This window comes from Purpureocillium takamizusanense, chromosome 2 (genome assembly GCF_022605165.1).
Source record: "Purpureocillium takamizusanense chromosome 2, complete sequence".
In the NCBI taxonomy this organism is placed as follows: Eukaryota; Fungi; Ascomycota; class Sordariomycetes; order Hypocreales; family Ophiocordycipitaceae; genus Purpureocillium; species Purpureocillium takamizusanense.
Window position 1 is genome coordinate 455379 of NC_063069.1, and position 27810 is coordinate 483188.

At 51.8% G+C, this 27810-nt stretch overlaps 8 protein-coding genes across 8 annotated transcripts; 4 read left to right on the forward strand and 4 right to left on the reverse strand.

Moving 5' to 3' along the window:
• Nucleotides 1–1959: 1959 nt before the first annotated feature.
• On the forward strand, nucleotides 1960–5509 carry JDV02_001955 (uncharacterized protein; the record flags this gene model as incomplete). The annotated part of the gene is made up of 3 exons (XM_047982931.1): nucleotides 1960–3897; nucleotides 4126–5388; nucleotides 5450–5509. 3 exons carry the CDS (start codon nucleotides 1960–1962, stop codon nucleotides 5507–5509), a joined length of 3261 nt encoding a protein of 1086 aa, XP_047838901.1.
• Nucleotides 5510–5843: 334 nt separating this feature from the next.
• On the reverse strand, nucleotides 5844–6202 carry JDV02_001956 (uncharacterized protein; the record flags this gene model as incomplete). The annotated part of the gene is made up of 2 exons (XM_047982932.1): nucleotides 5844–5974; nucleotides 6025–6202. 2 exons carry the CDS (start codon nucleotides 6200–6202, stop codon nucleotides 5844–5846), a joined length of 309 nt encoding a protein of 102 aa, XP_047838902.1.
• A 31-nt stretch (nucleotides 6203–6233) lies between these two features.
• JDV02_001957 (uncharacterized protein) lies at nucleotides 6234–7696 on the reverse strand (the record flags this gene model as incomplete). Its single annotated transcript, XM_047982933.1, has 4 exons — nucleotides 6234–6804; nucleotides 6883–6951; nucleotides 7011–7485; nucleotides 7543–7696. The coding sequence occupies 4 exons, from the start codon at nucleotides 7694–7696 to the stop codon at nucleotides 6234–6236; spliced, it is 1269 nt and encodes a 422-aa protein (XP_047838903.1).
• Nucleotides 7697–15490: 7794 nt separating this feature from the next.
• Nucleotides 15491–16821, forward strand: JDV02_001958 (uncharacterized protein). The gene is made up of 3 exons (XM_047982934.1): nucleotides 15491–15709; nucleotides 15772–15947; nucleotides 16093–16821. Exons 1-3 carry the CDS (start codon nucleotides 15577–15579, stop codon nucleotides 16642–16644), a joined length of 861 nt encoding a protein of 286 aa, XP_047838904.1. The 5' UTR covers nucleotides 15491–15576; the 3' UTR covers nucleotides 16645–16821.
• Nucleotides 16822–18165: 1344 nt separating this feature from the next.
• JDV02_001959 (uncharacterized protein) lies at nucleotides 18166–19203 on the forward strand. Its single transcript, XM_047982935.1, has one exon. The coding sequence runs from the start codon at nucleotides 18369–18371 to the stop codon at nucleotides 19134–19136; it is 768 nt and encodes a 255-aa protein (XP_047838905.1). The 5' UTR covers nucleotides 18166–18368; the 3' UTR covers nucleotides 19137–19203.
• A 2169-nt stretch (nucleotides 19204–21372) lies between these two features.
• Nucleotides 21373–23327, forward strand: JDV02_001960 (uncharacterized protein; the record flags this gene model as incomplete). Its single annotated transcript, XM_047982936.1, has 4 exons — nucleotides 21373–21479; nucleotides 21607–22428; nucleotides 22523–22723; nucleotides 22811–23327. 4 exons carry the CDS (start codon nucleotides 21373–21375, stop codon nucleotides 23148–23150), a joined length of 1470 nt encoding a protein of 489 aa, XP_047838906.1. The 3' UTR covers nucleotides 23151–23327.
• A 36-nt stretch (nucleotides 23328–23363) lies between these two features.
• Nucleotides 23364–25275, reverse strand: JDV02_001961 (uncharacterized protein; the record flags this gene model as incomplete). The annotated part of the gene is made up of 6 exons (XM_047982937.1): nucleotides 23364–23885; nucleotides 23945–24150; nucleotides 24207–24244; nucleotides 24298–24360; nucleotides 24438–24878; nucleotides 24989–25275. 6 exons carry the CDS (start codon nucleotides 25273–25275, stop codon nucleotides 23364–23366), a joined length of 1557 nt encoding a protein of 518 aa, XP_047838907.1.
• A 602-nt stretch (nucleotides 25276–25877) lies between these two features.
• Nucleotides 25878–27724, reverse strand: JDV02_001962 (uncharacterized protein). Its single transcript, XM_047982938.1, has 2 exons — nucleotides 27044–27724; nucleotides 25878–26992 (listed from the first exon to the last, which is right to left on the reverse strand). The coding sequence occupies exons 1-2, from the start codon at nucleotides 27558–27560 to the stop codon at nucleotides 25968–25970; spliced, it is 1542 nt and encodes a 513-aa protein (XP_047838908.1). The 5' UTR covers nucleotides 27561–27724; the 3' UTR covers nucleotides 25878–25967.
• Between the last annotated feature and the right edge of the window lie 86 nt (nucleotides 27725–27810).

Below are 27810 nucleotides of genomic sequence, written 5' to 3' on the forward strand. Positions count from 1 at the left end.
CTATGATGTCGTGGTGCATCGGGCCCTTTGCCAAGTCGAGGCGCTCAAAAGGCGCTCTCTCTCGTTTCTTGGTGGACCTGGGCCTGGACTAAACCTGCTTGGTGGAGCGGCGTGACCTGACGATCCGCGCGCGCGCGCCATGTTCGCAACTTGTTCAGGCTTTTTTTTGGGTCCGTGATTTCCCGTGGGTGACACGAGAGCGAGGGCGGCTTGAGAGTGTCGAGTCAAGCCAACGTCGCTGGTTGCACAGAGGACAAGTTCTGGGCTTGAGTGGCGAAACCGTGGAGGGAGGGGAGGGGGATCATCTTTTCCTCAAGAAGTATTTTTCTGTCATGGTTGAGCAGGACGAGATGGATTCAACGCGAACGGACTTGAGTTGGCGACATGAACTCAGGCCAGGCCAAGCGTACCCAGGGCCTCCCTCGTCCACTCTGCCGGAAGGAACCGCACGCACGTACATGCGTTCGCGGGGGTGGAGACGGTGGGGATCATGGTTCGGCTGCATGTCCATGCATGCTCCGCCGTGCAGTCTACATCGGCAAGGGAGGGGGGGGGGGGAAGCTGGCGGCGGGTTGTCTCTAGGACCGGGACACTCCCGCGCGCACGTCTGTTTCACCGCCGCCCTTGCGTTGTGTAATGTATGCATAAACGGGTTAAAATTGCAGTGTTTGATTCTCAGCCCAGAGCCGCTCGCTAGTATGCGTCTCCCCTGAATGTTGACGTCGTCATTGCTACTATTACTAGGAGCAGGTCCCCTGTTTGCGTCTCACTTTGTGTCTTTCCCTTCAGCCGTAGCCGACGTTTGTTGATAAGACGATGAATACTACTACAGGCAACGAGCAAACAAACAAACAACAACAACAACGCGGTCCGCCTCGGCAGTCAACACTTACACACGGCGAGACACACCCGCGCGCGCACGAGTCCAGCCAGTCGCATCACGTCCCATGTCTTATGGTCTGCCGAGGCTGCCCCCATTGAGCCATTTGCCAACTTCAAGTTGCCGTTCTCGATTCCCATGTGGCCGGGGCGCCCAATCACGCAACTCGTATTCTTTTTTGGCCTTCCCGCATACACCACCGACGATCCACAACAACCGTCTTGAGCCCAGATGCCCCAGCCAGCTGCTGCACTGGCTGCGCACCGATGTCGCCCTCGATCACCCGATCCACTTTTGGATGAAGATCCAAGTGGGTTAGGTGCACTCATGACTAGCGCGGCGGTGCCCTGGCAGGCCGGGATGGTGGGTGCATTGGACTGGGGAGAGTGATGGGCCGGGGGAAGCGGAGGAGGGGATGCTCCAAGGTTCACGGTTGGTAGGGTAGGTTAACTAGTAGCCTGTGCGGGGGAAGTACTAACTTACCCAGCAGAACGCTGGAGAGAGCGCTGTGAGAGAGGAGAGCTTATCCCACCACACCAAGTTGGAAAACTGCCGATCCCCTCCAAGCGGGATCCCGGCCACCCAGCCCGCTAGTCCAACCCACCGCCTGCCCGACCGCCCGCCCGCTCACAACAACAGGCTGGCTGGCGCGCGGGCCAAAGCTCCGAGGCCTGGGGCTGTCTTCACGACTCACATCGCGCTCGGGGCTTCATGTGAAGGTTGACGTTGTTGACAGAGCGGGACGGAGGCCACACTCGCCCCATGGGGCCGGTCCCCGCTTCGCGATGGACCGTTTGCGTATCCCCATATCCTCCCAGACTTCCCCAGGCTCTTTGCTCAGAGAGAAGAAAGTCTTCTTGTCCCTTCCGTCCTGCTTGATGCTTGACTTCGTCTTGCTTGGTTGACCCGTGCCCCAAGCGTCCGATCCTGAACCCCCCTCCCCCTTCCGTTGGCTCTCCCCAGGGCAAACGCCGGATCGCGACTTGCACCTCACCCATCACCCTTCCCCTCCCCCCCAAGGCCCGGCCAGCCAAGGAAGTGAGAGACAAAGAAGAAGAAGGGAAAAAAAAAGGCCCGCCATGCGTTTCTTCAACTTCATGCTGGCGGCTATGGCCCCCGTCAGCCTCGTGGCCGACGCCGTGCCGCGGACCATGTCGCCGCAGGAGCTCGACCTCGAGGAGCTCCTCGTCAAGCACAACCTGGCCCTCGTGCCCCGGTCAGAGCTCACAGACGCCCTCACGGAGCTCAATGGCCTGCTGCGGAGACAGCAGCAGCAGCAACACAACGCCCCCATCTTCCCGCGGCAAAACAGCTCCGGGGGCAATAGCAACAACCAGCCCCTGGATCTCAAGGGCCTCGGACTCGGCGACCTGGGCAATGTCCTCGGCGGGATTGGCGATCTCGGCAAGCTTCTAGGCGATTTGCCCGATCTGATCAAGGCCATCACCCAGCTTCTCACGCCCGAGTTCATCAAAGGGTTCCACGACGCCATGATCTACCTCGCAGAGCTGTTGCGGCCGCCAATCGCCGGCATTGGCCGTAACATCATCACCAAGGCGGAGCCGCTCATCAACCTCCTTGGCGAGCTGGACCTCAAGGGCCTGATAGACCAGATCAAGGATGTCGACCTCGCCAGTCTCGTCAAGGGCGTTCTCAAGCTCCTCACAGACGGCAACATCAAGAACATTGAGGGCCTGCTCACCAATGGCGCTGCCTTGCTGACGCCGACATTCGTCAATGAGACACAGTCGCTCATTGGCGAGGCTTCGCCACTCATCGACCTCATCAAGGACATTGACCTCAAGGGCCTTGTCGACGCGCTGAAGCCGCTCCTGACCAAGGAACAGGTCGAGGGCATTGGAAAGCTGCTCAACAACGCCGAGAGTCTGTTGACGCCTAAATTCGTCAACCAGACGCAGTCTCTGATTGGAGAGGCCTCGCCTTTGATCGATATGCTTATGGATATCGACCTCAAGGGTCTGCTCGATGCCCTCAAGCCTCTCTTGACAAAGGAACAGGTCGAAGGCATCGGCAAGCTGCTGACCAATGCCGAGAACCTATTAACGCCTAAGTTTGTCAACCAGACGCAATCGCTGATTGGAGAGGCGTCGCCGTTGATTGATATGCTTATGGATATTGACCTCAAGGGTCTATTGGATTCTCTAAAGCCTCTCCTCACAAAGGAACAGGTCGAGGGCATTGGACAGCTGCTAAAGAACGCCGAGGCGCTGCTGACGCCCAAGTTCGTCAACGAGACGCAAGCCCTCATCGGAGAGGCGTCTCCTCTCATTGACATGCTCATGGACGTTGACCTTAAGGGAGTTCTCGAATCCCTCAAGCCCATTCTCAAAAAGGAGTCTATCGACGGCATTGTCACCTTGCTTAAGAACGCAGAGGATCTGCTCAGCAAGGAAACGGTTGACCAGCTCAAGGTCATTCTCAAGTCTGCCAAGCCTCTCCTCGACAAGCTCGACAAGATTGATCTAGACGGCATTCTCGATGCGCTGGAACCACTCCTTACTAAGGAGTCGATCCAGGGGATTGTGGATCTGCTCAAGAACGCAGAGAATCTCCTTACCAAGGAGACGGTCGATCAGCTCAAGGGCTTGCTCAAGAGTGCTAAGCCTCTTCTGGACAAGCTGGGCGAGCTCGATCTGAAGGGCATCCTTGATGCACTTGAACCACTGCTCACAAAGGAGTCCGTCCAGGGCCTCGTCAATCTACTTAAGAATGCCGAAGATCTTCTTGGCCAGGAAACAGTCTCGCAAATCAAGACACTCCTCAAGAGCGCTAAGCCGCTGCTTGATAAGCTTGACAAGATTGATTTGGATGGCATCCTCAGCGCATTGGAGCCCCTTCTCACCAAGGAGTCGATCAAGGGCATTGTCGGCTTGGTGGGCAATGCTGAAAACTTGCTTACCGGCCAATTTGTCAACCAGACCAAGACCCTTATCGGAGACGCGCTGCCTCTCGTATCCTCTCTCAAGGGTCTAGATCTGGAGGATCTTCTCAAGCAGGTCGGCCCGCTGCTTCAGATGCTCGGCAAGCTTGACCTAGAGGGCATTCTCGAGTCGCTCGCACCTCTTCTCACCAAGGACAGCATCAAGGGCATCGTTGGCCTCCTTGGTAATGCTGAAAACTTGCTTACCGGCCAATTCGTCAACCAGACCAAGACCCTTATCGGAGACGCGCTGCCTCTCGTATCCTCTCTCAAGGGTCTAGATCTGGAGGATCTTCTCAAGCAGGTCGGCCCGCTGCTTCAGATGCTCGGCAAGCTTGACCTGGAGGGCATTCTCGAGTCGCTCGCACCTCTTCTCACCAAGGACAGCATCAAGGGCATCGTTGGCCTCCTTGATAACGCAGAGCTCTTGCTTACTGGCAAATTCGTCAACCAGACGCAGACCCTTATCGGCGACGCGTTGCCGCTTATTACCTCCCTGCGTGGTCTCGACCTCCAAGATCTGCTCAAGCAAATTGGCCCGCTGCTTAAGATGCTAGGCAAGATCGACTTGGAAGGCATACTGGAGTCTCTATCTCCCCTGCTCACCAAGGACAGCATCAAGGGCATCGTCGGCCTGCTTGGCAACGCCGAGAATCTCCTCACGAGCAAATTCGTCAACCAGACTCAGACTCTTATTGGTGACGCTCTTCCTTTGGTGTCTGCATTGGGCGACATCGACCTACAGGACCTACTCAAGCAAATTGGTCCCATCCTCAAGATCCTCGGAAAGCTTGACCTCGAAGGCATCTTGGAGACTCTGGCGCCTCTCCTCACAAAGGATAGCATCGGCGGTATTGTTGGCTTGTTGGGCAACGCCGAGGATCTGCTCACGAGCAAGTTTGTGAACCAGACACATACGCTCATCGACGGTGCCGTGCCGTTGGTTGGCGCCCTCGACAAGATTGATCTACCCAAGCTCATTGACCAGCTCAAGCCGTTGCTCGATGTGCTCGACGAGATTGACATCAAGAGCCTGGTCAAGCAGATCAAGCCTCTCCTTGACGCTGTGGGCGAGATCGACCTGCCCGGTCTGATCAAGAAGCTGGCGCCTATCCTGAATGGTCTTAAGGACATCGACCTCAAGGCCATATTTGATGCCCTCAAGCCGCTCCTCACAGCCGATACAATCGACGGAGTCGTTGACCTTCTCGACAACGCCGAGCATCTCTTGACGGACAAGTTCGTCAACGAGACGCAGAGCCTCATTGGCGACGCCGCTCCTTTGCTCAAGCAACTGCGCAAGATCGATCTCGAAGGCCTCATCAACCTGGTGGAGCCCCTGCTGGAATCGCTCAAGGACGTGGACCTCAAGGGTCTCTTCAAGGCCATCAAGCCGCTCCTAGATGCGCTCAACAAGATCGACATCAAGGGCATCGTCGACCAGATCACCCCGTTCATCACGCCCGAAAGCGTAAAGGGCATCTTGAAGCTGGTGGCCAACGCCGAAGACCTGTTGTCTGCCACATTCGTGGAGCAGACGACAGAGTTGATAGGCGACGCGACACCTGTAAGTCAACCCAATACAAGAACATCTCATGTGATGTCTCAATTGCTAACCAACTCATCAGCTCGTGGCGACGATATCCGACTTTGTGCACGCCATCTTCAAGTCATTGATGGGCCCTTAGCGACTGGTCTTTCCACGCGGCGGGGAGGATGGGAAATGTTTGATGACATGACTTATTGCAATGCACATGATTTACAAGAACCGCGCATATACCGATGTTTGGCGAACTATATAGTCGCCGGCACGCGCAACAGGCGTTTAAATGGTTTGGTACATAGGCACAGCCTTAATGATATTACGGGAATGACACCACCGACTTTGCGCGTAGACTTAGTATTGGCTTCGACATCGTGATAAAACTCGAGATGTTAGAGAGACCCTCCCTTTATCCCGAATACCAGGCCGTCCGATCAGACTGTCTGGCAGCCCGGTGTGCAGTGTCTGTCCGGATGTGGTCACGTCGCAGCCTCGTACAGAGCCACAGGGACGCCTTGGCCGGGACGCCCCACGATCTCCATCTTATAGTACTGGGCGGGCCAGTCACCGCGATACTCGAGTCTCTCGTACTTTTGCAAGAGTCGCACCACTGGACGCAATTTAGCACTTGAACCCCCGCCTTGGCGTTGTCACACTCACGCATAAAGGCCATCTCAGTGAGGGCAAAGTTCTGTCCAATGCAGATCCGTGGCCCACCGTTAAACGGCACGTAGTGCCAAGACTTTGGAGTCCAGCACTCCCATCGCTCTGGGCTGAACATGTCTGGATCCGCAAACTTTTCGGACGTGGGAGGGTATAGATCTTTACGACGTTGCATGGCGAAGGGGCTATAAAGGACGATGTCGCCCCTACGGGTCTTGATGTCGGGTTGACCCGGCCGGCCAGGCAAACTGGAGAAGTCCTCGACTGTGCGTTTCGCCTCCACGCATTAGCGCCGCAGAATACATACCCGTTAGACTAGTGTTAAATAAAAACGACGTACTGCACTCTCGCCAATTGTAAGGGACGGCTGGGTAAAGTCGAAGCGTCTCATTCAGTACGTGGGTAAGATAGGTGAGGTTCTTGAGGTCTTCATACGTTGGTGACCTCGAGTCGCCAACGTGCTTGAAAACGTCCTCACGAAGCTTACTCCAAATTCGCGGGTATCGCGATAGCTCGTACATAGCCCAGGACAAGGTTGCGGCGGTCGTATCTCGGCCTGCGAGGAGCACGGCGATGATTTGATCTCGAATGACTTTGGGGTCTTGCGAAGAAAGAGCGATGTTGTGAAGAAACGTGAATTCCCGGTCCGACTTGGAAAGCTCCTCCAGCTCAGCAGGTGTAAGATGCAGTGCTTTCTCAATGTAAGGCTCGATGAAGCGTTCGATGTACTTGACACGAGCCTTGTATTTGCTCGTTGGTACAAACCAGCTCACCGGGCTAGGTGGTGGCTCGTATTAGCCCTATGTCCTTGACTCTTCCTTTCTGTTGTTGGCGTGCAGCCTTGGGCATACTTACGCAAGGAATGTCAACATAACCTGCGCCCTTTGAACTTCCGTGAAGGCACGGCTGAACTCGCTCTTTGGACTGCTAAATGTTAGACCTTGACCCCGGAATGTTCGCACCAGACGTGGACATCGACTTGCTTGTCTAAGGCACCCACGCTTTGGCCAAGGAGAAATTCCGTGGTAACGTCGAGAGTCATGCGAAAAAACAGATCGGAGATATCAACCGTCTGTCCCGACGGCGGAAGTTTGGACACAAGTACGTCCGACCATCGGTCGAAAATTTCCAGTTCCCGAATCCGCTCCTTGGTGAACATGGGGCGAATTAAAGCCCGACTATACTGCCATAGCTTTCCGTCTGTGCTGAAGATGCTGTCTCCCAAGAAGGGTAACCAGATGCGGTGGAAAAGCTTCCCCTTTCCATACTCGGTAAATTTACTGGTGAGGACAGTCTTGATGTGCTCGGGCTCTCGAGTGATGATGAGTCGTTTGCCCCCGAAGGCTAGTTCCACCGCGTCGGGACTCTCGCTAGGAGCACCATCAAAAAGCCCTTGGAAGAAGGAGTAGAGGCGGTTCTGAGCCTGCGCGTAGGCCGCGGCGATGGCATAGTACGATGCTGCCATGTGAAGTCAGCAGCAGCAGCAGCCACAGACGATCAGGACCGAGAACGTACATGTGATATAGGACGAAGCGAGACTGTGAGCCCGAACACCGGGTCGTTTACTAAGGTGATAATGAAGGCTGGCCTTCTGAATCAAGGAAACAGCCAAAAGGAGTGAGGACAAGGCGATGGCCACGTTCGACGCGGTCAGGGCGGCGTGCAGCATCTTGAGCCTCTTTCACGAATAGACCACAGGCAGCTTAAGCGGTAGTGGAGGCTACGTGAGAAAAAACTGTTGAATCACCAGTACTTCGTGAACGTCTGCATGCGGATGATTCGGCTCTTGTATTGTCGCGCTCCACGTTCCGTCTCCGTGTACGAAGTAGTCATACTCTTTTCGTATGTGCGACTAGGCAACATTAAATAAATCCTATTGCGGCTACGACAGCGCGCGCGGGGGGGGGGGGGGAGCACAGGCAAACTCCCGATGGAAACCCATGCGTGTGAACCCCAGCGGGTAGCACAAGACTGGCCATATCCCCAACACATGGCAGGAATTTGATTCGTGATGTTCCAGCTGTGAAGCTGGTGATTTGAAGCGGGGATCGGAGACACCACCAGAACCGTTGCGGGGGCAGCCCTCCATCAATGTCTGGTGCTCCCCCAAGCGCAGGGTCGTACCTTCAAATGGTACCCCAGATATGCCGTTGAGGAGGCCGGCCAACCGGCCATCGAGTCGCGCCAGATTTGTCGGCCGCCTACACGTCGTGAACCCCACCATCGAACAGGGTTCGAATGCAAGAGTACTGCTCATGACGTCAGGCCGCAACATGTTGTGTCGTGTCTTTGGAACAGTGGTCGACATTACAAGACCAGCGCCGGCTCCTATCTTCATGTTTCAATGGTGCTTCCACTCGATTTTCGGCCGCGATCCCTACATCAATGTACACGATTCTTTTTGGCCGGGTGAGTGCATGCTGTTGCTTGCCGAGAAACACGTCCGGTCTAATTCTTCTGATTCTCATGATCAGTTCCCAAAGCTCCCATCGAAGGTTTACTTATATCTGTTCATAGAGAGCTCGAGCATTTCTGAGTGCTCGGTGTGTGATCCCGGCCTGGCTTCATCGCCATGGCTGGAACCAGAAACGTAGCGACTCATTGATCAGCGATAAAGATAGACCGGCCTCGAATCCTGTTGCAACCCAGAAGCCCGATAGTCACAACTCCCAGGGTGGACTGCATGGGGCGGGTCGGTCTGGATGTAGAGTGAGATATGGCTATAGCATGTTTTCCCAGCAGCACCGACTTTAAATAGAAAACACATGTTACTTGCCTGCGTGTAAAAGGGTAGACTTCAGGACCAGGGCTTCACCGTTTTTGCAGGGCGAGTGGGGCCTGGGGGAGGGGGCGCAACAGAAATGCCGAGGCTCTCACTCTAAATAAAGCACTAAATAAAGGTAGACTATATGCCTTAAGGAACGCAGTAACGAAAGGACTCTATAGTCGGGGCTAGGTCTTACGGCTCTTTAATTAGTACTTTAGAGCTTTATTATGACTAGGTCCTTAGCTATAACTTATATAACTTAAGTATATATATCTTATTATATAATAATAGGTTAGTAATATCATTAAGAATACTATCTATATACATACTCTCCTATTAGGTTATTTTTATGTGAATTTATTATTATTATTATCTTCTATCTTAAAACTCGACCCCGAAAATATAGCTTATAGAATATTATTTATAATAGAAATAAAAGAGTATCTTTAGATTAGATCTTTATATAAATAAGAGCTTAAATTAGCTCTTAAGTAATAGCTCTTTTAAGACTTAATATTTAATAGTTAATTATACCTAATAAAAAATATATATCTATTTATTTTATTTGTTTTATTTTTCCTATACTCTAAGATAACTAGAGACTAATTAATTAAGAGCTTTAAAGTATTTATTAAATTGCTATAAATTGCTATAGTAAAGCACTAATAAAATTATATAATCCGCCCGCGAAAAATAGGTAGGCTATAATAATCCTTTCGAAACTTTATTCCTTAAGGTAGAAGGTTTATATAAGCCTATATACTAATAGAGCATTACTTATATATTATATATATATTAAATAACTAAGTTATAGAAGTAAATATACTTATAGACTTATCTTAAGATATTAAGCTAGTTATACGGTCGGCTTTATAATATAGGTATAATAATAATAGCACGGTTAATTTAGTTAGGCAAGAGAGATAATAGCTATATTAGGCGTTAGGCTATACCTATCGCTATAGACTAAGACTAAAGCTTAAAGAGCTTAAATAGCGAGACGTAAGCGAGCTATATAGGAATATTCCCTATATATAGCAGTTATATAGCTATTAGTCTTAGCTAGCCGGGATCTTATAATAAGTATAGGAAGAAGGTATAGTAATTTAAAAATTATATTTAGTATCTATTAAATAGTTAACTATTATTAATCTAGTATATTATATACTATTAATTTATTTATAGTATAGATAGATAGAAAATTATAGACTTTATTCCTTATAGCCTAGGTATATTAAATAGGGCTGCCTTATATCCCGCTATATATAATATAAGTATAGCACTATTAAATTAATAAGATAATCCTAAATAATACGATCGAGAAGTAAGCACTACTTTATTATATAAAGAGAATTGCTATTAGTAAAGGAAGAAAAGTCTAGGGGCAAAGGTATTCTATATCTCTAAAAGTTTTAAGCTAATTATATATCGTATAGCCCGCTATACCTAAATAAGGTTCGCAGCCTAGGCTAGCGTAGGGCCACCCCTATAGCCGCCTGCGTTTTATTCCTACCTTAATATAACGTATATATCGTAGCTTTGCCCTTATATCGTAGCTTTACCCTTATATCGCAGCCTTTACCCTTATATCGCAGCTTTTACCCTTATATCGTACCTTTAATTTACTCTCCTATAGACTAGCTAGCTTTAGGTATAGACCTTAGTCTTATACTTAACGCGGCCTAGCCTCTTACTAACGAGCCCGCTATTAACGCTATTAACGGTAAGTTCCTTATTAACTATAACGCCGACGAGCTAGCTAACGATATTTTAATATAGATATAAACGATAGCTTTATTACTATACCGATACCTTTTCTATCGCCGTCGCTACTTTTCGATACCTTTTAAGAACTCTTTAACTTCTTAACCGATTTCTACCGTAAGAACGGCGCCTATATCGTTAAGGCTTCTTTTACCGATTAGTAAGAGATTAATAGTATCTCTTAACCTATATATATCGTCTTTCGCTACGATCGTAGCCCTAAGCGGGCGTCTCGAAGTATAGGTATATAGAAGTTAGTAACCTAAAAGCTTAACTACCCTATTAAAGTTATCGCCTCGACTATTAAGTCTTTTAGTTAGAAATAGGTATATAAGGTAGCTAAAGGTTAATATAATTATAGCTAGTCTTTTAATCTATTTACGTATATTATTTTTCGCTATTATATAATAACTTAACGAAATAAAGAAAGGGAGCTTATAGCTAAGTATAATATACGAGCCTAAGAGATAGTAAATATTATCTATAACGCTAACTTAGGCTATAGCTTCTTTTAAAAGAAAGATATCTATAATAATCGTTAAGTTATTAAAAAGGAATACCTTAATAGCCTTATAGCTATATAAGTATTTATTAAAGAGCTTAAATAAGTAAGAGAGATTAAGGTTAGTAAATTACTTAACGATAAAGGTTGCCTTAAAGCCCTCTTTTAAACCTACCTTTAGTATTGCGAAATATAAAAGAAGTTCTTAAAAGTCCTTAGTCTCGATAATATATATAAGACTAACCGCTTTAAAATGCCTTTCTTCTAAGTTATAGGCGTTATAGATTATAAAAGTATCGCTAACTTTACCTTCGGCCTTATTAACGGTAAAAAAGAGTATTATTTCTAATAGCTTATTAAGCGATTTAATAAGCTCTATAAGAGCCTTATAGTACCGGCGCTAGAAGTTATAATTATAGATAAAGAATAAGCTCTCTATATAGCCCTTATAAGGGTCTTTCTTAACGTATAGTAATAGCTATATATATATTATATCTTAGCTAACGTTAAGGCTAAGATTAATATTTATTAAAAGGATAAAGAAGGTAGTAATAACGATAGTAATAATAATAATAATAATAATAGCGACTAGCTTATTAATACTTAAGTTATTAAGCTAAAGCTCGACCTTAACCTTAAAGATCGCGACTATATATAATAAGAGGTAAAAGAAGGTATCTTAAGCCTATTAAATACCTAAGACGATACCTATAATAGTATATATAAAGCCTTTTAAGCTATTATTTATGCCGCTAATTACGATCTCTTTAAAGATACCTAAAAGTCTCTCGTTAACTCCTTTAGCTATTAAAAATAGACCCTTTAATATATCTAAGATAAATATATACTTTAGCGTTAGTAATAAATTAAGTATTATATTAATTAGTATCGTAACTTTAGTTAACGGGTTAATAGTCTAGTTAAGACTGCCTATATAGACGTTAAGTCTTATCTCGTAACTAATATATTAGACCTTTATTACCTTTACGAAGGCTTAAAGTCAATACTCGAAAATAAAGCTTAGGCCTATATTTAAAAGGCTATTAAGTAGCTTTATAAATAGCGGCTTTAATATACCTAATAGGCTTAGCTAGGTAAGTTAAATTATTAGCTTACGTATCTAGCTATTAACCTTCTCGCTATATAATACCGCTTTACTATCGCTACGATACCTAATTAATAAGAGCTAATACTATTATAGGCCTATATAGGTAACTTTTAATATTAATATAGGCTACCTTATAGTTATACGATCTTTAAATACCTTACGGAAAAGTCGCGACTATAGCGTAATTAAATTACCCCCCGCTAATAGCTTAAAAAGCCCTTAGTTTATACCTTTTATATTATTATATTCTTTACTTTATATCTTACTTTAAGACTTCTTATTAATTATTACTAGAACCTTTAAGATAGCTACCTCGATATCTATAACTTAACCGTTATCGAAAATACTTACGGCTAGCCGCGGCTTAATATAGCTAATAAGAAGCTTAAGGTTCTACGTTACCTCCGACTCGATAATAATAACGACGCTAACGGTACCGATAATAATAACGCCGAAGCCAATACTATATAGCGACGCTAGGCCTTATAGCTAGTATCGCAAGTAGCCTTATAGGCTTACCGCCCGGGCCGATAGCCTAGCTAGATAGCTAGCTAAGGCACTTACCTATTAAACTTAAGTATAAGATATAACTAGTCTTAATTCGAAAAAAGCGGCAATAAGGCATTATAGCGGCCTCGCGGCAAGCCTTATATAACGCTAAAGACGGCATTATAGCGGCCTTATAGTAAGCCTTATACGACGCTAGAGATAATATTATAAGGTGCCTACTATTAGCGGCATAGCGGCGGTGCCGCTTAAGGCCGACCGACGGCATTATAAGCTATAGTAGCTAATATACGCGGGCGCCTAGCCCGGTATGGAATAATATAGCCCCGATATTATAATATTAAGAGAAAATAGCGGAAACGCTATTTTTAAGCGAATTAGGCTCTACCGGGGAAGGGGCAGATAAGGTCACGGGCGCGGGCGCAATTAGTAGGTAGTAATAGGCGCGGGCGCGGGCGCCGGCAGCGCCCGACCGGGCCCGGCGGAGAGATCTAGAGCGGAAGAACGTCTATCCGAATATAATAATATCGTAGGGAAACTATAGAAATATATTTTTTAAGCGAATTGAGCCTAGCCGGCGCGCCGGCGCGGGCGCTACGTTATAACGATATAATTTAATTGAGATATCGGCGTGCGTTACGGCGTGCCGGTCTCGTCCCATGCCTGCGTACTAAAAATAGCTAGCGCGGTCTAGGGGCGGGGCGCGGGCCTAGAAAAATGTAGAATACCTTTGCCCCTAGACTTTTCTTCCTTTGCCAATAGCAAAACTCTATATAAAATGTCTTGAATATTCCTAGTTTACCTCTCGCGAACGAGATCGACCGTAGCGCAATGAAACGAACCGCCGAGACTATTAACATGCTGAAAGGAGCATAAGATAGGCTCCATATTGAACTTGCACTTAACCCACTTAGCGAACTGCGTGTCGTTCTCCTCGACAAAGATACGGCGCTCGTCCAGGCTAAAGGCGTTTAGTACCAGCCAAGGCGAGCACATATATAGTGGTGAGCGGCGGCTCTCGCGGCTTTTCGGTGTGTAAGGGTAAGGGTGCAGCTCCCAGTCGTTAGCTGAAAAGATGGCATGCCGTCGAAGCTCCTCCCCGGTAACTCGTTCAGGGTTGTACACTAATATACCCTCCCGAAGTGGCAATATAGTGGTGTCAATATGCATAGCGTGTTTGTCAGTTGTCCGGAGGATCTCGATAGTATATCCCTCGGGAATTGAGGCCCTCAGATACTGGACGCCCTTTTAGTTAGTTACATGGCTGAGCTGTCCAATAATCGTCTTTCCAAAGCGGAGGAAGTCAGCCTTGTCGAAGGCCGGCCTGCTGTTATTGATGGCCCAATTCACACCATCTCCGTACCTATTACCATTATCGCTTAGTAGAGGACACCTGTTCCCGTTATTCAAATCGCATACACCATCATATATCGCATGGCCCTTGATAACGGGTGCTCGATAGATCCTTCCCACTCCGCTGCCGCTTCTGAATTGGGTTAAGATATCCGAGTAACCTAGCTCGATCTCGTGTCTGCGACAGCGCCAGGCAAAGTGAGCTTCGATCAGAGTATTGCCGATTGTCATTAGCCCGTCCCGGGGCATTGCACCTGTATAGCCGCCCGTCTCGAGCCATTTTATTTCTTTCGGCCGATAGACACGCACGCCGTGACTCTCCAAGAGGGACGCGAAGTTGTCCAGTTCTTGCTGGGCTTTGGCAAGAATAGTAGCTGGGAAAGGGTTGAATGGACGAAACTCGGCAGTATGCTCGGCTGGCATGGTCGCCGCTATCATGTGATGTGGCTCAGACGGAAATGCTGAATGCTCCACACGACCAACAATGACAGCCTTAGGAGACCACTCATTTTCTGCCGAGAGACAAGACGTTTCTGTCGCCATTTGAGAATGTGGCAGTTGCGGGGAGATAGATGGGACAAAGATTAAGAGAGCTGATATAAAGTTAGTCCACATCGCCGCTTATTGTACTGAACGGAGAGCCAACTAGCCATCCAGGAGCACATGCCAACAACATATACTGCCCCTTACACACCATGACGGCGCCTACCATTAGTGCGGGGATCTTGTTGGCTCCAGGTTGCCCGCAATGTGACCAGGGCATCGCAGCACAACTGTTTCAGCACGCCTCTTGCTTTCACGGGCGCATACGTCGCCATGCAGAACGGCAATCCGGTAACATAAATCGTGCCGGCAGCCGCGGCGGACCATGGTACCTGCAGGTGTCTCCGCAATCAGACGCTCTGTTACGTCTTTGTACAAACGACTTTCCCATCCTGCTGCTGCGAACGCGGCTTCTAAGCTAGGTGATGAACTTTCTCAGGCATACGAGCACAACTCAGCCCAAACACCTGCCGACGTGCCAATGTCCTAACTCGTCTTCTCGTCTGGAAGCAATTGGACAGAGCCAATTCCCGCGGTTCAAGTCGTCCTTTACTCCACACCGGTCAGCCTGCGGGTTAGATATTAGTTCAAGCGTCCGTTGGCCTGCACTTCCCCAAGCCACCAATTTTTTCAGCTTGTACCCCGCACAGACCGTCTCTGCTGCTTCACCTATCCCGACGATCTCAGCTTCGCGTGTCTCTCTTGGCGGAATAGGAGGTTCAAGGTAGACTCTGTCGCTTGTCGACATGCACATTGACGTCGAGGTGCTACTTTGATTGGCAGTACAGTATGCGTGACCCCTTGCATCTGTACGAGATACGAGACGTGGACACGTCAGACGTGGACCACCTGACTGATATTTACAAAACACTGCAACAATCCTGCCCACGCGGTCATCTACACGGGCCAATTGGTTTCGGCAGGTCGTCTAGCGGGACAGAGGCAGACATTAACGTATTTGTAATACGGTCGCCCGCCCAACCCGTACAGTGCTACCTGTCTCTAATGAGCGAGCGCTCTCCACCGACTCGCAATATGGACTGCAACGAAGAATTTTATGACGAGATCGCGCCTGTGATTCCGCGGCCGAAGCACATGAAAGTCCTTGTTTTGGGACTGCCACGGACGGGCACCACATGTATGTATAGCCCCTCCAGTCCTCTTGATGGGAGCATGCACCCCTAACTTGAGAGGTAATAGCCCTTTGCGCTGCCCTAAAAGTACTGGGCATGAATCCGTACCACTTTAGTGAAATATCAAGAAACAAAAACAATAAACATTTTCAGCTCTGGTTGAAGGCTGTACAAGCAAAGTACGACGGCGTGGGGGTGCCACTCAAAGGCGGGGACTTTGATCACATCCTTTGGAACTATGATGTACGCCCTCCCATCTTCGTGTCACCAAATCTACCCTATGCGAAGAACTGCGGCGATTGCTTATGGATAGCGTTATCGAGCTTCAGCTGCCGTCCTTTCTATTTCGCGCATGTTAGGAATGCTCATATGGCATGATTCTATCTAGGCCGTCACGGACGATCCATGTTGCCTCTTTGTCGATGAACTCATCGCCACATATCCTGAAGCTAAAGTCATTCTAACCGTACGTCCTCGAGAAGAATGGCTTCGGTCCATGCAGCAAACCATTCTGAAGATACTCTCGTGGAGATCCTGGCCTATCCTCTGCCTTTTGGATCACGAATTCATGGGTCCCTACCAGGCACTCCTCAATCGAACGACTTCTGTCCTGTCTCAAGGCCACCTGCCTTACACGCCATCTGCATATCCGGCACTTCTTGATTCATTCGATAAGCATAACGATAATGTTCGCAATGCTGTGCCAAATGAGAGGCTACTAGAATTTCACCCCAGCCAAGGCTGGGATGCATTGTGCAATTTTTTGGATATGCCCATTCCGGAGGGCAAGTATCCGCACCTCAACTATGCAAATGATCTAATGCGGCTTGAGCACTCACTATATTGGGCCAGGTGGTATTGGGTAGCGCAGAGGATGGCTAAGAGAGCAGGAATCGTAATCTTGGTGTTGTTAGCCGCGCTATATCTCGACCGGATCTAGCGACTTTGATCGGGCGCACTTCCGGTTCGTAGGTCAACCTTTAGGATTTACGTAGTAGAAATATCGGACAATTAGCTCTATAGGGATCACCCGGATTTCGGTTAGGATAAGACTATAGACCACTGGGGTTAAATTGCAATTAGACGTAGGAATGGCGAGTTATAACTATAAGTTCGGGTGATCTTCTTCAATTATAATTTCCCCCTTTATATATAATAATCCTAAATAATACGAACTTAAAAATAAATATCTTATATTAAAATAATCGAATATTATTATATTAAATATATAGAGCTATTCTGATAGGAAAAAGATTTAGTTATTATTATTAAATAATAGTAATATTCTAGTTTCACCTCCCGCTATTCCTTAAGGCTTTAGTATATAAGGCCCCTCGCTTTGCATTACCCTAGGATCTATGATAAGGAAGCGTGTGAGGCAGTGTAACGTCGGGCGGATAATGAATTGTAGTGGGCTCGGCGTCATTTTGCACCCAAGACCATTTCACTACAGCAGGTTGACTACTAGGAGCGTTGAGGATGATGTTGGTTGCTTCAGTCAACCGGTACGTCTTCTGCTGCACACGCCAATCAAGTCCGGCACGTTCTACCATGGACAAGAACCTGCGACGGGGCGCGGACCGAGAGAAGATGGCGCCAAGTTAAGCAGGAAGCATAAACGGTAAACAACGACCCTGCGACTGGGAAGAAGCATCTTCCGCTACCGGCCATCGTTGACCAACGCCATTGCACATCGATGCTGCCGCACATCCGATGAGTTGGCACCATTGGACATTTGGCGACGGGGGACTGTATAGATTGCGCTGTGGTTATTGAGTGTTGTCGAAAATCCTGGGGGCAAGGATTTGGTCAACGGGGCGCTCTGGTAAGCCACACAACCGCAATCAGGTTGCAACACCGAGACCCCTGCCCTTCAGCTGGCATGCTATTTGTTGCTACTACAGACCATGAGGGGCTCGACGGCTGTTTGGTGCCAAGTGGTGTTGTGGCGCAGCCCGCGATGGGCTTTCGGCATCTGGCCAGTCAGCCCGTGTCACGCAACGCTCAGCCATGATCCAAGGCTCGAGGTTGTCCAGCCTTGCCAGCGGCCCTGTAGCGCGTGGAGTGTGCCTGGGCCACCACCTGAGCCATTGTCTCGGGCCAGCTAGTAACTTAGTGCGTGCGAAAACAGGAGGGGTTCGCTCCCTCACCCGCGACGCCGCCACGGGCAGAATAGCGGGCTGTCGACGGGAGGGCTCCCGGCTGGCTGGTGCCGCACATGATGCCAGGGCAGGGCAGCCATCGGTAATTGGATGCCCTGGCGAGCAATGGGCTAGAGTCTGGCGATGGCGTCGGGTTGCCTTGCTGGGGCTGAGCTGGGCTGGACTCGACTGAAGCTATCGAACGGGCGTAGCCGCTATTAGTGCGTGAAGGCGTCAGCCGCAAGGCACGCCCACGAGGGGTTCTCGAACGAACGAGTGTAGGTAGTAGACAACAACTGCTATATATCTACACGAGCGATGCCCAGACCATCTCGAAGAGCCGCAAAGTTGACGAGTGCACAAGACAAAGACGCATATTGGCGACTGGACGTAAGGTCGAGCCGCTACAACACGCGTGAGCATTGCTGAGCTCCCACGCAAGCACCAGACGCCTATTCTATACTCCTTCTTCCCCTTGACAAGAAACAAAAAAAAAACTTCCTACTTGGCATCACCAGGCATCATGGCGACGCAAGTTGTGGAGGGCTTCAGCCTCACAAATCGCTGGCTGCTCTACACCAGCGTCATGCTCGCGCCGGCGCAGTTCATCTCGGGCATCAGCAGCAACTGCCCCAGCAACATCGGCTTCCTCGCCTACAACTGGTATACGCAGATCTCGTGGTACCAGGCCGTGCGCGCCAAGGAGCTGCACGCGCTGTCCCTGCTGCCCGTGCATTTCAACATGCTCTACGTCTTCAGCTACCTCGGGGGCCTGTCGTCGGGCAACTACTTCATGGCCGCCATTCTCGGCGTGGGCACCGCCGGCGTGCTCATCCTCAACTGCGTGTCGGCGTGGACCAGCTGGGCCATCTGCCAGGAAGAGGGCTTCGGCGTGTACCAATTTTTCTTTTTCGGTTGGCGAACGCTGAGTCCGGGATGGCACAAGTTTATTCTCTTGTGGCAGGTCAGCGACTCCATCTTGTGCGTCATCGCCGTCCTCGCGTCCATCTTCATCGCCATTACAATGGTTGCCGTGGATGAGGACGACGATCTGGCGGAGAAGGCTACGTTCGGCGGCCTCATGTCCATCTCCAATGCGCGCTACCCGGCCATCTTCCTGGGCGCCGTCTTGATGTTGATTATCGCGTGGCCGCTGATTCTCTGGACGGAGCTGATTGTCCAGCGAAATCACATCGAGTCGGACACGGATATGATTGCGGTGTATCTCTTTATTGCACAGGTCGGCGCCATGTTGGTGCCCAATCTGGGCTGTTTCAAGGGCAGAAGATAGAAGATGGTTGTCTGCTTAATCACATGCAGTTCCGATAGTTCAGGAAATGAACGGAGCGTTAGACCCCGCGACCCTCTGCAATTGATTGCGGCTGAACCGGCCCCGTGACCCTTTTGAGTCCAGCTTATGCCAAGGTGCGGCCAGCACTTCCCTACACACATCAATGCAGGCATGCCGATCCGTTGGTGCAGGCTAGAGGATGGATGCAAGCACTTCATAACTATGTCCTACTTGGCGCTACTAGGTAACATGACCAACTGAGATGAGCTCTACCCGGCACTGGAGACTGGAGCTCTTCCGCACTCCGTGTCTCGTCGCACAATGGTCTGAAGTTTTTGGGAATGAGGGGGTTGGCCACCCTATATGCAACGCTGGCGATGATGACATCACGAATTGCAACAGCCACTATCACCATTTTCCCCCCCCCCCCCCCCCCTCTATTGCCCAACCTCATCACAGTCCACTCTGACAGTCACAAAAACACAGTCTTACGCTTAGCTTAGATAAGTCGGACGCGCGACACACTCAGCCAGAGCAAGTTTGTGAACTAAAACCACTGTAGCATGCATTTTAGTAATACATGTATGCGGAACCGAATCAAATGGATTGCCAATAGGACGTGCTGGGCCTGATCATTTACGGATTTCATCGCGATCATGAATACATGTAACAACCTACCATCAAACCGTGCCACCAACTACCAGTCGCTCGTACTTCGTAAAGAATGCATACATGGCACTGCCATAATGCGCCATTTAGGCAGCACGGGGCTTTGTTCTTGGTCTACGTAGTTCGGCACTGCCTGATTCGACATGGCAGATGCACCCATCGGATGAACTTTGGGGGTGCTCATGAGTGAGTTGAGTGACAGCTACTGAAGCCCCTCCCGCCTTACGGCAGTTTGTGGAGCCGGTTTCCCGCCCAACTGCCGTGTGGCCCCTGAGTTCCCCGCGCGACTGGCTGATGTGCGCATGGAATTGATGGTGCTGTCAGCTGTTGAGTTTGGCGGCAAAGCAGTGGGACATGAGATTGCAGAGGAATATGATGCGCTGCAGACATGGAGGCCTCTCTCAGACAACATTGAATAGTTACAAGGTGCGCATATGCATGCTCTGCGTATCATAGACAACTCGTCGGACCCTTCCTCTTTTGTCCGACCGAACTGCTGCTTTGACGAGCTCGGCCTTGGCCACAATCCGTCAGGTGGTCGCGTTCCCCCCATCAATGCGCAGTGAACTGCTGTAAGCGGATGGCGCGGAGGTGAGTCGAGGCTTAGGACTCCACCATGCCGCGTCTCGTCCGATATTCATTGCTCTTGTCGGTTGGGCCACACAGTCAAGTGGCAAGATGCAAGGCTGGAGCTCGACGAGTCATCATCGAATTGGAAGACACGCGGGCGCCCCGCGACGTCTAACCTAGGCGCTGCCTGCACGGCATCAGACGCTGTGATAGGAGAGTTGACGTCCAGCGTAAATAAAGCCGTGAACCGTTCTGCCGACGAGTAGCCCGATCAAAAAGTTCCCTCAGATCTTGGCATCATGGCACAATAACCCCCAGCAAGTTGCGTCAATCACAGAGCGTCGCGCATGTTCTAGACCTTCTTGGAGGGAGCGGAGAAGCGGGACTTGGAAGAGAAACAGAAGCGGACGCTATCCCTTGTCATCGGGACTTTTTTATTTTACCGCTGCTGCGGCTGGCACTACTACTGTGCTACACAGCCCTGCCGCGGGGAAAGGTGAAGAACAGGAAAGGTTCAAATATTTCCCCCCTCCTTTCGCGGCGATCTGCCCTGGTCCCTGGACACGGCCAGAGGTGCGAGAGGTGACGCCAATGTTCCCCGCAGCTTCGCAAGCGTGAGCGACCTGCCGCACAAGGTTAAGGTACCAGATAAGCTTCTTGTTAGCTGCCTCTTCGGTGCTAAGCGTGGGGAAGCTTAAAATGCAGCCCGCTGGGTAAGCGAACCGGACTGCCGACGCAACGCCGTGCACGACTGGCCTAGTACCGGACGTGCTTGACGACGAGATTATGTGTGTGTGCGTGAGAGAGACAGAGTCTCTTGGCAGCTGCAGCAGCGAAGTGATTCATGTATTATAACTCTGAGAGCGGTGGCTCTCCTTAAAAGGGGGGGGAGGGGATTGTTGAGGCGGTCCCCCCTCCCTCCCAGCTCCTCTGCTTGATCGTCCTCCCTTGCTTCACTCAACATTTGACTGTCGGTTTTGCAACCTGCTTTGCCGCCATGAAGGTCCTGCGCAGTTTGTTGTACGCGGCGTTGCTAGCCGGTGGGGTGTTGGGCAAGGAATTGACCGAGCCGGGGCAGATCGAACAGGAAATTGAATTGAAAGAGTAAGTGGTCCTCATGCCCCTTCTCCGTGTCCTCGCTGGATCAGTGGATGGCCTCGACAGCTAGCTCATGAGGCCCTTTTTATTTTTTTTGTTTGGGTTTGTCCCGAATCTGACTCAATGGCATCAGACTCCAGCGCATCCTCTGGAACTTTAACAAGATCGCCCGCGACAATGGCGGGAACCGGGCCTACGGCCTGCCCGGGTACAACGCCTCCATGGACTTTGTCCTGGAGCGCGTGCAGAAGCGTTTTGGCAAGCACATGAATACGTACGTTCAGGGCTTCACGCATCTCTTCGAGACGACCCGCAACATTACACTCAAGGGCCCGGACGGCAAGGAGGCCGTCGTCGTCGGCCTCATGTACAACACGGCCACGCCACTACCGGGGGGCGTCAGCGCGCCGCTCGTCAACACCCCCGTCGACGACACCCGCGGCTCTGCCTGCTTCGAGGACCAGTGGAAGGGTCTCGACGTCGCGGGCAAGATCGCCCTCATCAAGCGCGGCGTCTGCCCCGTAGCCGACAAGCTCAAGCTCGCCAAGGCGGGCGGCGCGCTGGCCGCCGTCCTGTATAACCAGGCCTCGGGTGAGATCCCTGGCGCGACGCTGAGCGCCGAGAACATCGGCAAGCTCGTGCCCGTCGGTGTCACGACCTTGGAGAATGGCGAGGCGTGGAGCAAGCGCGTCGCCGCCGGTGAGAGGCTCACGGTCACGCTCGTTGTCGACGCCGTCACGGAGACGAGGCCCAGCTGGAACATCATCTCGGAGACCAAGGAGGGCGACCCGAGCAACGTCGTCATGCTGGGTGCCCACCTGGACGGCGTGCAGGCCGGGCCCGGCATCAACGACGACGGCAGCGGCTCGGCCGCGCTGCTCGTTATCATGGAGGAGTTTACGAAGTACAAGGGCTTCAAGAACAAGATCCGCTTTGCCTGGTGGGGGGCCGAGGAGTAAGTCTATTCAACAGAGACACAACGGCAACAACAACAAAAATTGTAATACCCTGCTTCGCGCATATTTTCTAACTCCCGTGTTTCCCCTTAGGAGCGGCTTGGTCGGCTCTCTCTACTATGCGTCTCAGCTCCCGGAGGAAGAGGCAGACAGGATCAAGTTCTACTTCAACTACGACATGATTGCCAGCAACATTCCCCAGTACGCCGTCTACGCCGACAACGACGCCCACATGTACGGCGCCACGCCCCTGTACGACTACCTCAAGGCCGATGAAAGGCCGGCCGCGTACAGGTAAGATTGATACGTCCCCGCCGTCTGGTCTTTCACAACCAGCGCGCGCTTGTGCACTGCGGCGCTAACAATCCGCGCGCGTCACAGCAAGTTTGGCTCTTCGTCCGACTACGTCGGCTTCCTGAAGCTCGGGATCCCCAGCAGCGGCATCTTCACCGGCGCCGGCATGCCGTGGGATCACTGCTATCACAAGGCCTGCGATGACTTGCAGAACATCAACTGGGACACCCTCATGGTCAACACCAAGGCCGCCGCGCACGTGGCCGCCAAGTTCGCCATCAGCCTCCAGGGCGTCCCGTCCAGGAACAAGACGTCTGCGAACCCCAAGTCCCGACGCGAGGTGCGGAGGAGCTTCGATGAGTGGTCGACCACGGCTAGGATCATTGAGAAGACGCACAATTGCGGCACCGGAAGCAGTGTGGTGTAAAGCGTGCGCGCGGATGCAGAAGGGTGCGACCAGATGTTGAGGGAGCACCAGACATCATCTCTTGCCGCACATGGGGATACGAAGACATGACAGTCCACGGCGTATGTAGACAGTAACAAAAGTCAGTTCTCAAGGGGAGGGGGTGTCACGGTGGGAGATGTGCGTCAGATAGGTCAGATAGCACAAAGTACAATATTTCCATTAGAAAGACTATCATCCGTGCAAAGTCACCAAGACAGCCTCACTTGACTGCAGCTCGACCTTGACCTTGCCATCCTTCACCCTGACCGTCTCGATCCCCTCCCGCCCCGTCTGCGCAAGCCTTCCGTCCGTATAGTTCCAGCTCACGCCCCCCCAGGCGATGCCCTCGTCGGCGCTCGCCCCATCGCCAGTTAGTCTCGTCACGCTCGCGCGCCTCACCTCGTCTGGCACGCTCAGCGAGAGCTTCTGCGATGGGCGGGCATGCGGCGTCGTGACGTTCCACTCGTCCAGGTTGATGAGCACGTACTTGGCCAACCTGCGGGCTTCGTACACGGCGTACGCAGACACGTCCCAGCGCTCGAGGTCAATCTCCTTGACCTGCACTTTGGTGGGCGCGCGGCCGATGGCGTCGGCGACGACGATCTGGCCGTAGAGCGGGGGCCGGACGTAGGGATCGCGACCCGCGTAGGGGACGGGCACCCAGCCGGTGTAGCCAAACGTCACGCCCTGGATGAGGTTGAAGCGCGCAATGTTCTGGGCGTCGCTGTGAGGACCCGTTCCATGTACGGAGAATGAGAAGGGTGAGTACGTACCATGGTCATGCCGTAGAGGAGATAGTCGATGAGCCAGAGCGCGCTGCCAAACACGCCCTCGACCTGGGCCATGTTGAGGTTCATGTAGTCGCTGTTGGTCTCGCCGAGGAGAAACGTGATGCTGGGATCGTAGTTCTTGAGGAAGTCAATGTCGCGGCGGAACACGCCTAGGCTTCGCTGCACGGCGGTGTGGTTCATGAAGGTGTCTGCAATGTCAGGTTCAGAGGCACATAAGCATTGAGAGGACGCTTGGGATACTTACTTTGTAGTCGAACCCATTCCTGGTTGCCAGCCGTGTAGCTACACAACGTCAGCAAGTCGATGAGACAAGATGTGCAGATCGTAGAGCTTACTGGTGAAGAGACACGGATTTGATGTGCCGCGTCTTGTCCACGCCCGCATCAAAGGCTGCTTGACTACCTTGAAGCATCAGCGACGTCCATCCCTCCTTCGCCTCATGCTTCTTCGCCAGGCGAACTCTAACCGCACTCACGTCGAAAACGTCCCAAGCGTCTCGTTGGCATACACGAGGCCCTGGAAAAACCTCCACTCCTCCAGCCCATATCCGTTCCCCCGGAGCACCCGCCTCGAGATGGCGTCTGCGTAGCGGTTCCACTCGCGCACGTAGTCCACGACGGTGTAGTTGGCCGGCCGCACCCTCGTCGGGTACAAGTCCGGCTCGTTGCCAATCTCCAAGGCGATTAGGTCGCGCCGCAGAGCCCGCACGACGAGCCGGCACACCTCGATGGTGTTGTCAAGCGAGGTCGACGCGTTGAGCCCCAGGTTGGCCTGGAAGTTCCACAGCGAGCCGGGGAAGTTGGCGAAGCCCTCGAACCAGGACGGGCCGACGAGAACTTCGGCGGGGATGCCGTTTTCTGACTTATCGGAGAGGAGGACGGCCTGTTCCTGCGAGGCGTTGTATACTACGCGGTCGCTTGGGGGGGGGGGAGGGGGCCGTGTAAGTCAACGAAGAGAGGCTTACGGCATGCCCGCCAAGGGCGGCAGGGGGGGGTTTCTCCCGGGATGCGTAGGTATGATGCTCACGTTGAGGTGCCCCCTACACGCACATATGGGTGCGCCCCCGTCTTCTTGTGCAGAAGATCGAATATGTCGCGGGAGAAGAGGTTGGGGTGGCTCTTGTTGCCGGTAAAGTCGGCAAAGAAGTGCGCCGGCAGAGAAAAGGAGGCAAAGGCGTGGTCGACCGGCTTGGAGGCATCGTGGGGAGCAGACGTCGGCGCGGAGACATCAATGCTACCGCACCGGCCATCTGCAGAGGCGAATAAAAGGCCAAAAAAGGCACTTGCAATGAGAGATGCTCGTGGCCACATCATGTCGCACAGGGAGGAGGTCGCAGTGAGTGCAGGTTGTTGGTCTCCTAGGCGAGAGAGGCATCTTCAACGATCAAATTGGCAGGCAAGCCATCGGAGGAGACATTTATACCAAATCGCCTTCTGCTGCTGCTTGCCCCGCGTTCCTCCATCACAGACTTATTTGGTCCTCGATTAGCCGGCAGGATGGGCGGCGCACCATGGGCGTATGTCAGGCTGAAGCACGTCAAGTTGTCACAAGAACAGGGTCTCAATTTCGCCATCGTCGTTGCGACGGCTCGCCATTGTGTCAAGAGGACTAGACGGCATCGCCAATGCGTCTAGCTTTGAGCCATGGCTTGACTAAACTGCAAGTGAATGGCCCCGTAGCCGACGCGCCCGAGCCGACGGCACCGAAGGTTAGCGATGGCCCCGGATCGGCAGCCTGGTAGCGGGCTCAATGAGCCTCGGCCGGGGTTCATGATCTGGAGTAGTAGCTGTCGCTTGGTTTGTGTCCGCCTATTCTGTGGAGTTGGCGCTGCCAACATTACGCAGAGGGTAACACGGGCATCCCACGGAAGAATCACAAACTAGGGCGCAGCCGCCGTACATAGTGCCACGAGTGACACAGCTTAGATTCACGGTATATATACAAGCACCATGTGTACAATAATGCCAGGCTAGTCGTCCAGCGTTACGCGCCTCGGTCCCGCCCCTCAGGTCCACAGACACAGTTTTCCACTCCCGTTACCGCCCGCCACCCAGTCCATGGTCGGGTGGAAGTGAGCGACGGCCGGCACAGCGGTGATGTTGTCGCCGTCCAGCTGCGCCAGCTGGCTGCCATCCGATGCAAACACGTCGACGAAACGGTTCATGTTGGCGATGACGAATTTCTGAATGCCGTCGCGGGGGCGCTTCTGCCATTGGGGCTTCAGGATCGTAACCCAACGCCCTGTCTGGTTGTTATGCCGTACTGTGTAAGCTGGCTCCATGGCCTTTGGTGAAATGTCCTGACCCGGCTTCCAGCTCGACGCGGATGAAAAGTCGTAAATCTTGACAGTATCGTCGTAAGAGGAAGTTGCAACTTGGCCGCCGGCGCTCCAGGACGCATGCGATACCGAGAGGCGCGACTCGTGCTCGCCCAGCAGGGAAGGGTGTCGCATATCACCCTTGCCCTCAATTTTCCTCAAGTCCCAGACCTTCATGGTCCTGTCCAGAGACGCCGTGGCAAGAAGATGAGGCTGCAACGGATGCAGGGAGAAGCCCCCAATCTTCTGTTCTGACAGCTGCCAGATCTCATGGCTTCCGGGGGCTCTCACATCGTAACGACCAACACCGCCCTCAAGGGTAGAGAAATAAAGGACGTTTGGCTCAGACACGGCCATATCCAGGGCCGAGATCGGGAGGTCTTCGTTTTCATCGGCCGGGGCAAATATTTGCGTCGACAGGCCCTTCTCAAGGTCCATTTTGCGTATTGAGGAGTCGTATGACGATGTGTAGACGCCATTGGCGTCAGTAGGCGAGAAAACGAAGGATGTAATTGTGCGCGCGTGCGTTTTGAAGGCTGATATGACCGGATCGGGGATGTCGGCGTCCTCGTCCTCGTCGTCGACCTCGGGCGCGGTCTGAGAACCATCAAAGACGCCCATGGCACCCTCCTTATCGCCAGCAAAGACGATGGGCTTATCCTCGCTGGGATGGAAGCCAAGGGCGTATACTCGCTGTGGAGTGATTTTGATGTCTTGTGACCATTAGAGGAGCCGACACAGGATGCGGGTGGTGCAACACATACCATTAGGAACCCAATGCTCGTATAACTTCAAGCCCCCCATGCGGAGCCGCAGATCCTTGAGGTTCTGGTCCGTCGTTTCCTTGACGTCGTCCTCCGTGAATGTCCGGACACCAGGCTCGGCGCCGCGCACGATGCCCTTTAGTCCGTCGACGCCGCTGCCCCATTTTCTGCCCTCTACCACAATATCGCCCAGATTCAAATCGCTGCTCACGCGCATCTTCTTGGCCTTTGCATTCTGGGCCTCATGTTCGGCTTCTACCTCGAACTTTCGCTTCAACGTGTCCACGTCGGCGTCTTTTCCGGCGAGGCGGGAGCTTGTGCGGGTAGGCCGCGTAGGCTCGCGTTTGATGGGTTCGCTGTGTCGCTTCTTTCGCGGTGCGGGCTTCGTCGGCTTTTTATCGGGGATAATCTTTTTTGCAGTCGTCGAAATATCCGTGAGTATTGCGCGGTTGGCGGCGATATTCTCGAGGCGCTTGCGCTCGAAGGCGCTCATGCCCTCCTCCTTCTTGACGGGCATTGTGGCGTGACGGGCGGATTGTGTGTGAAGGGGAGCACAATAACTGAACAGGGAAAGATTGGAGCGAACCAAGAAAGTGCGGCACTCGAAGCAAATAACAAGCTGATAGGAGCGCGCGGTGCGGTGCGGTGCCAGGTGGCGGCAGAAGCGAGAGGCTGTTGACAGCTGCCCGTCGAGCGGAAGGAGACGCGCCCTTCAAGGAAGTCAATTAACGCCAGTGCCGGGCTGACGCGACCAGCGGGAGTGAAGG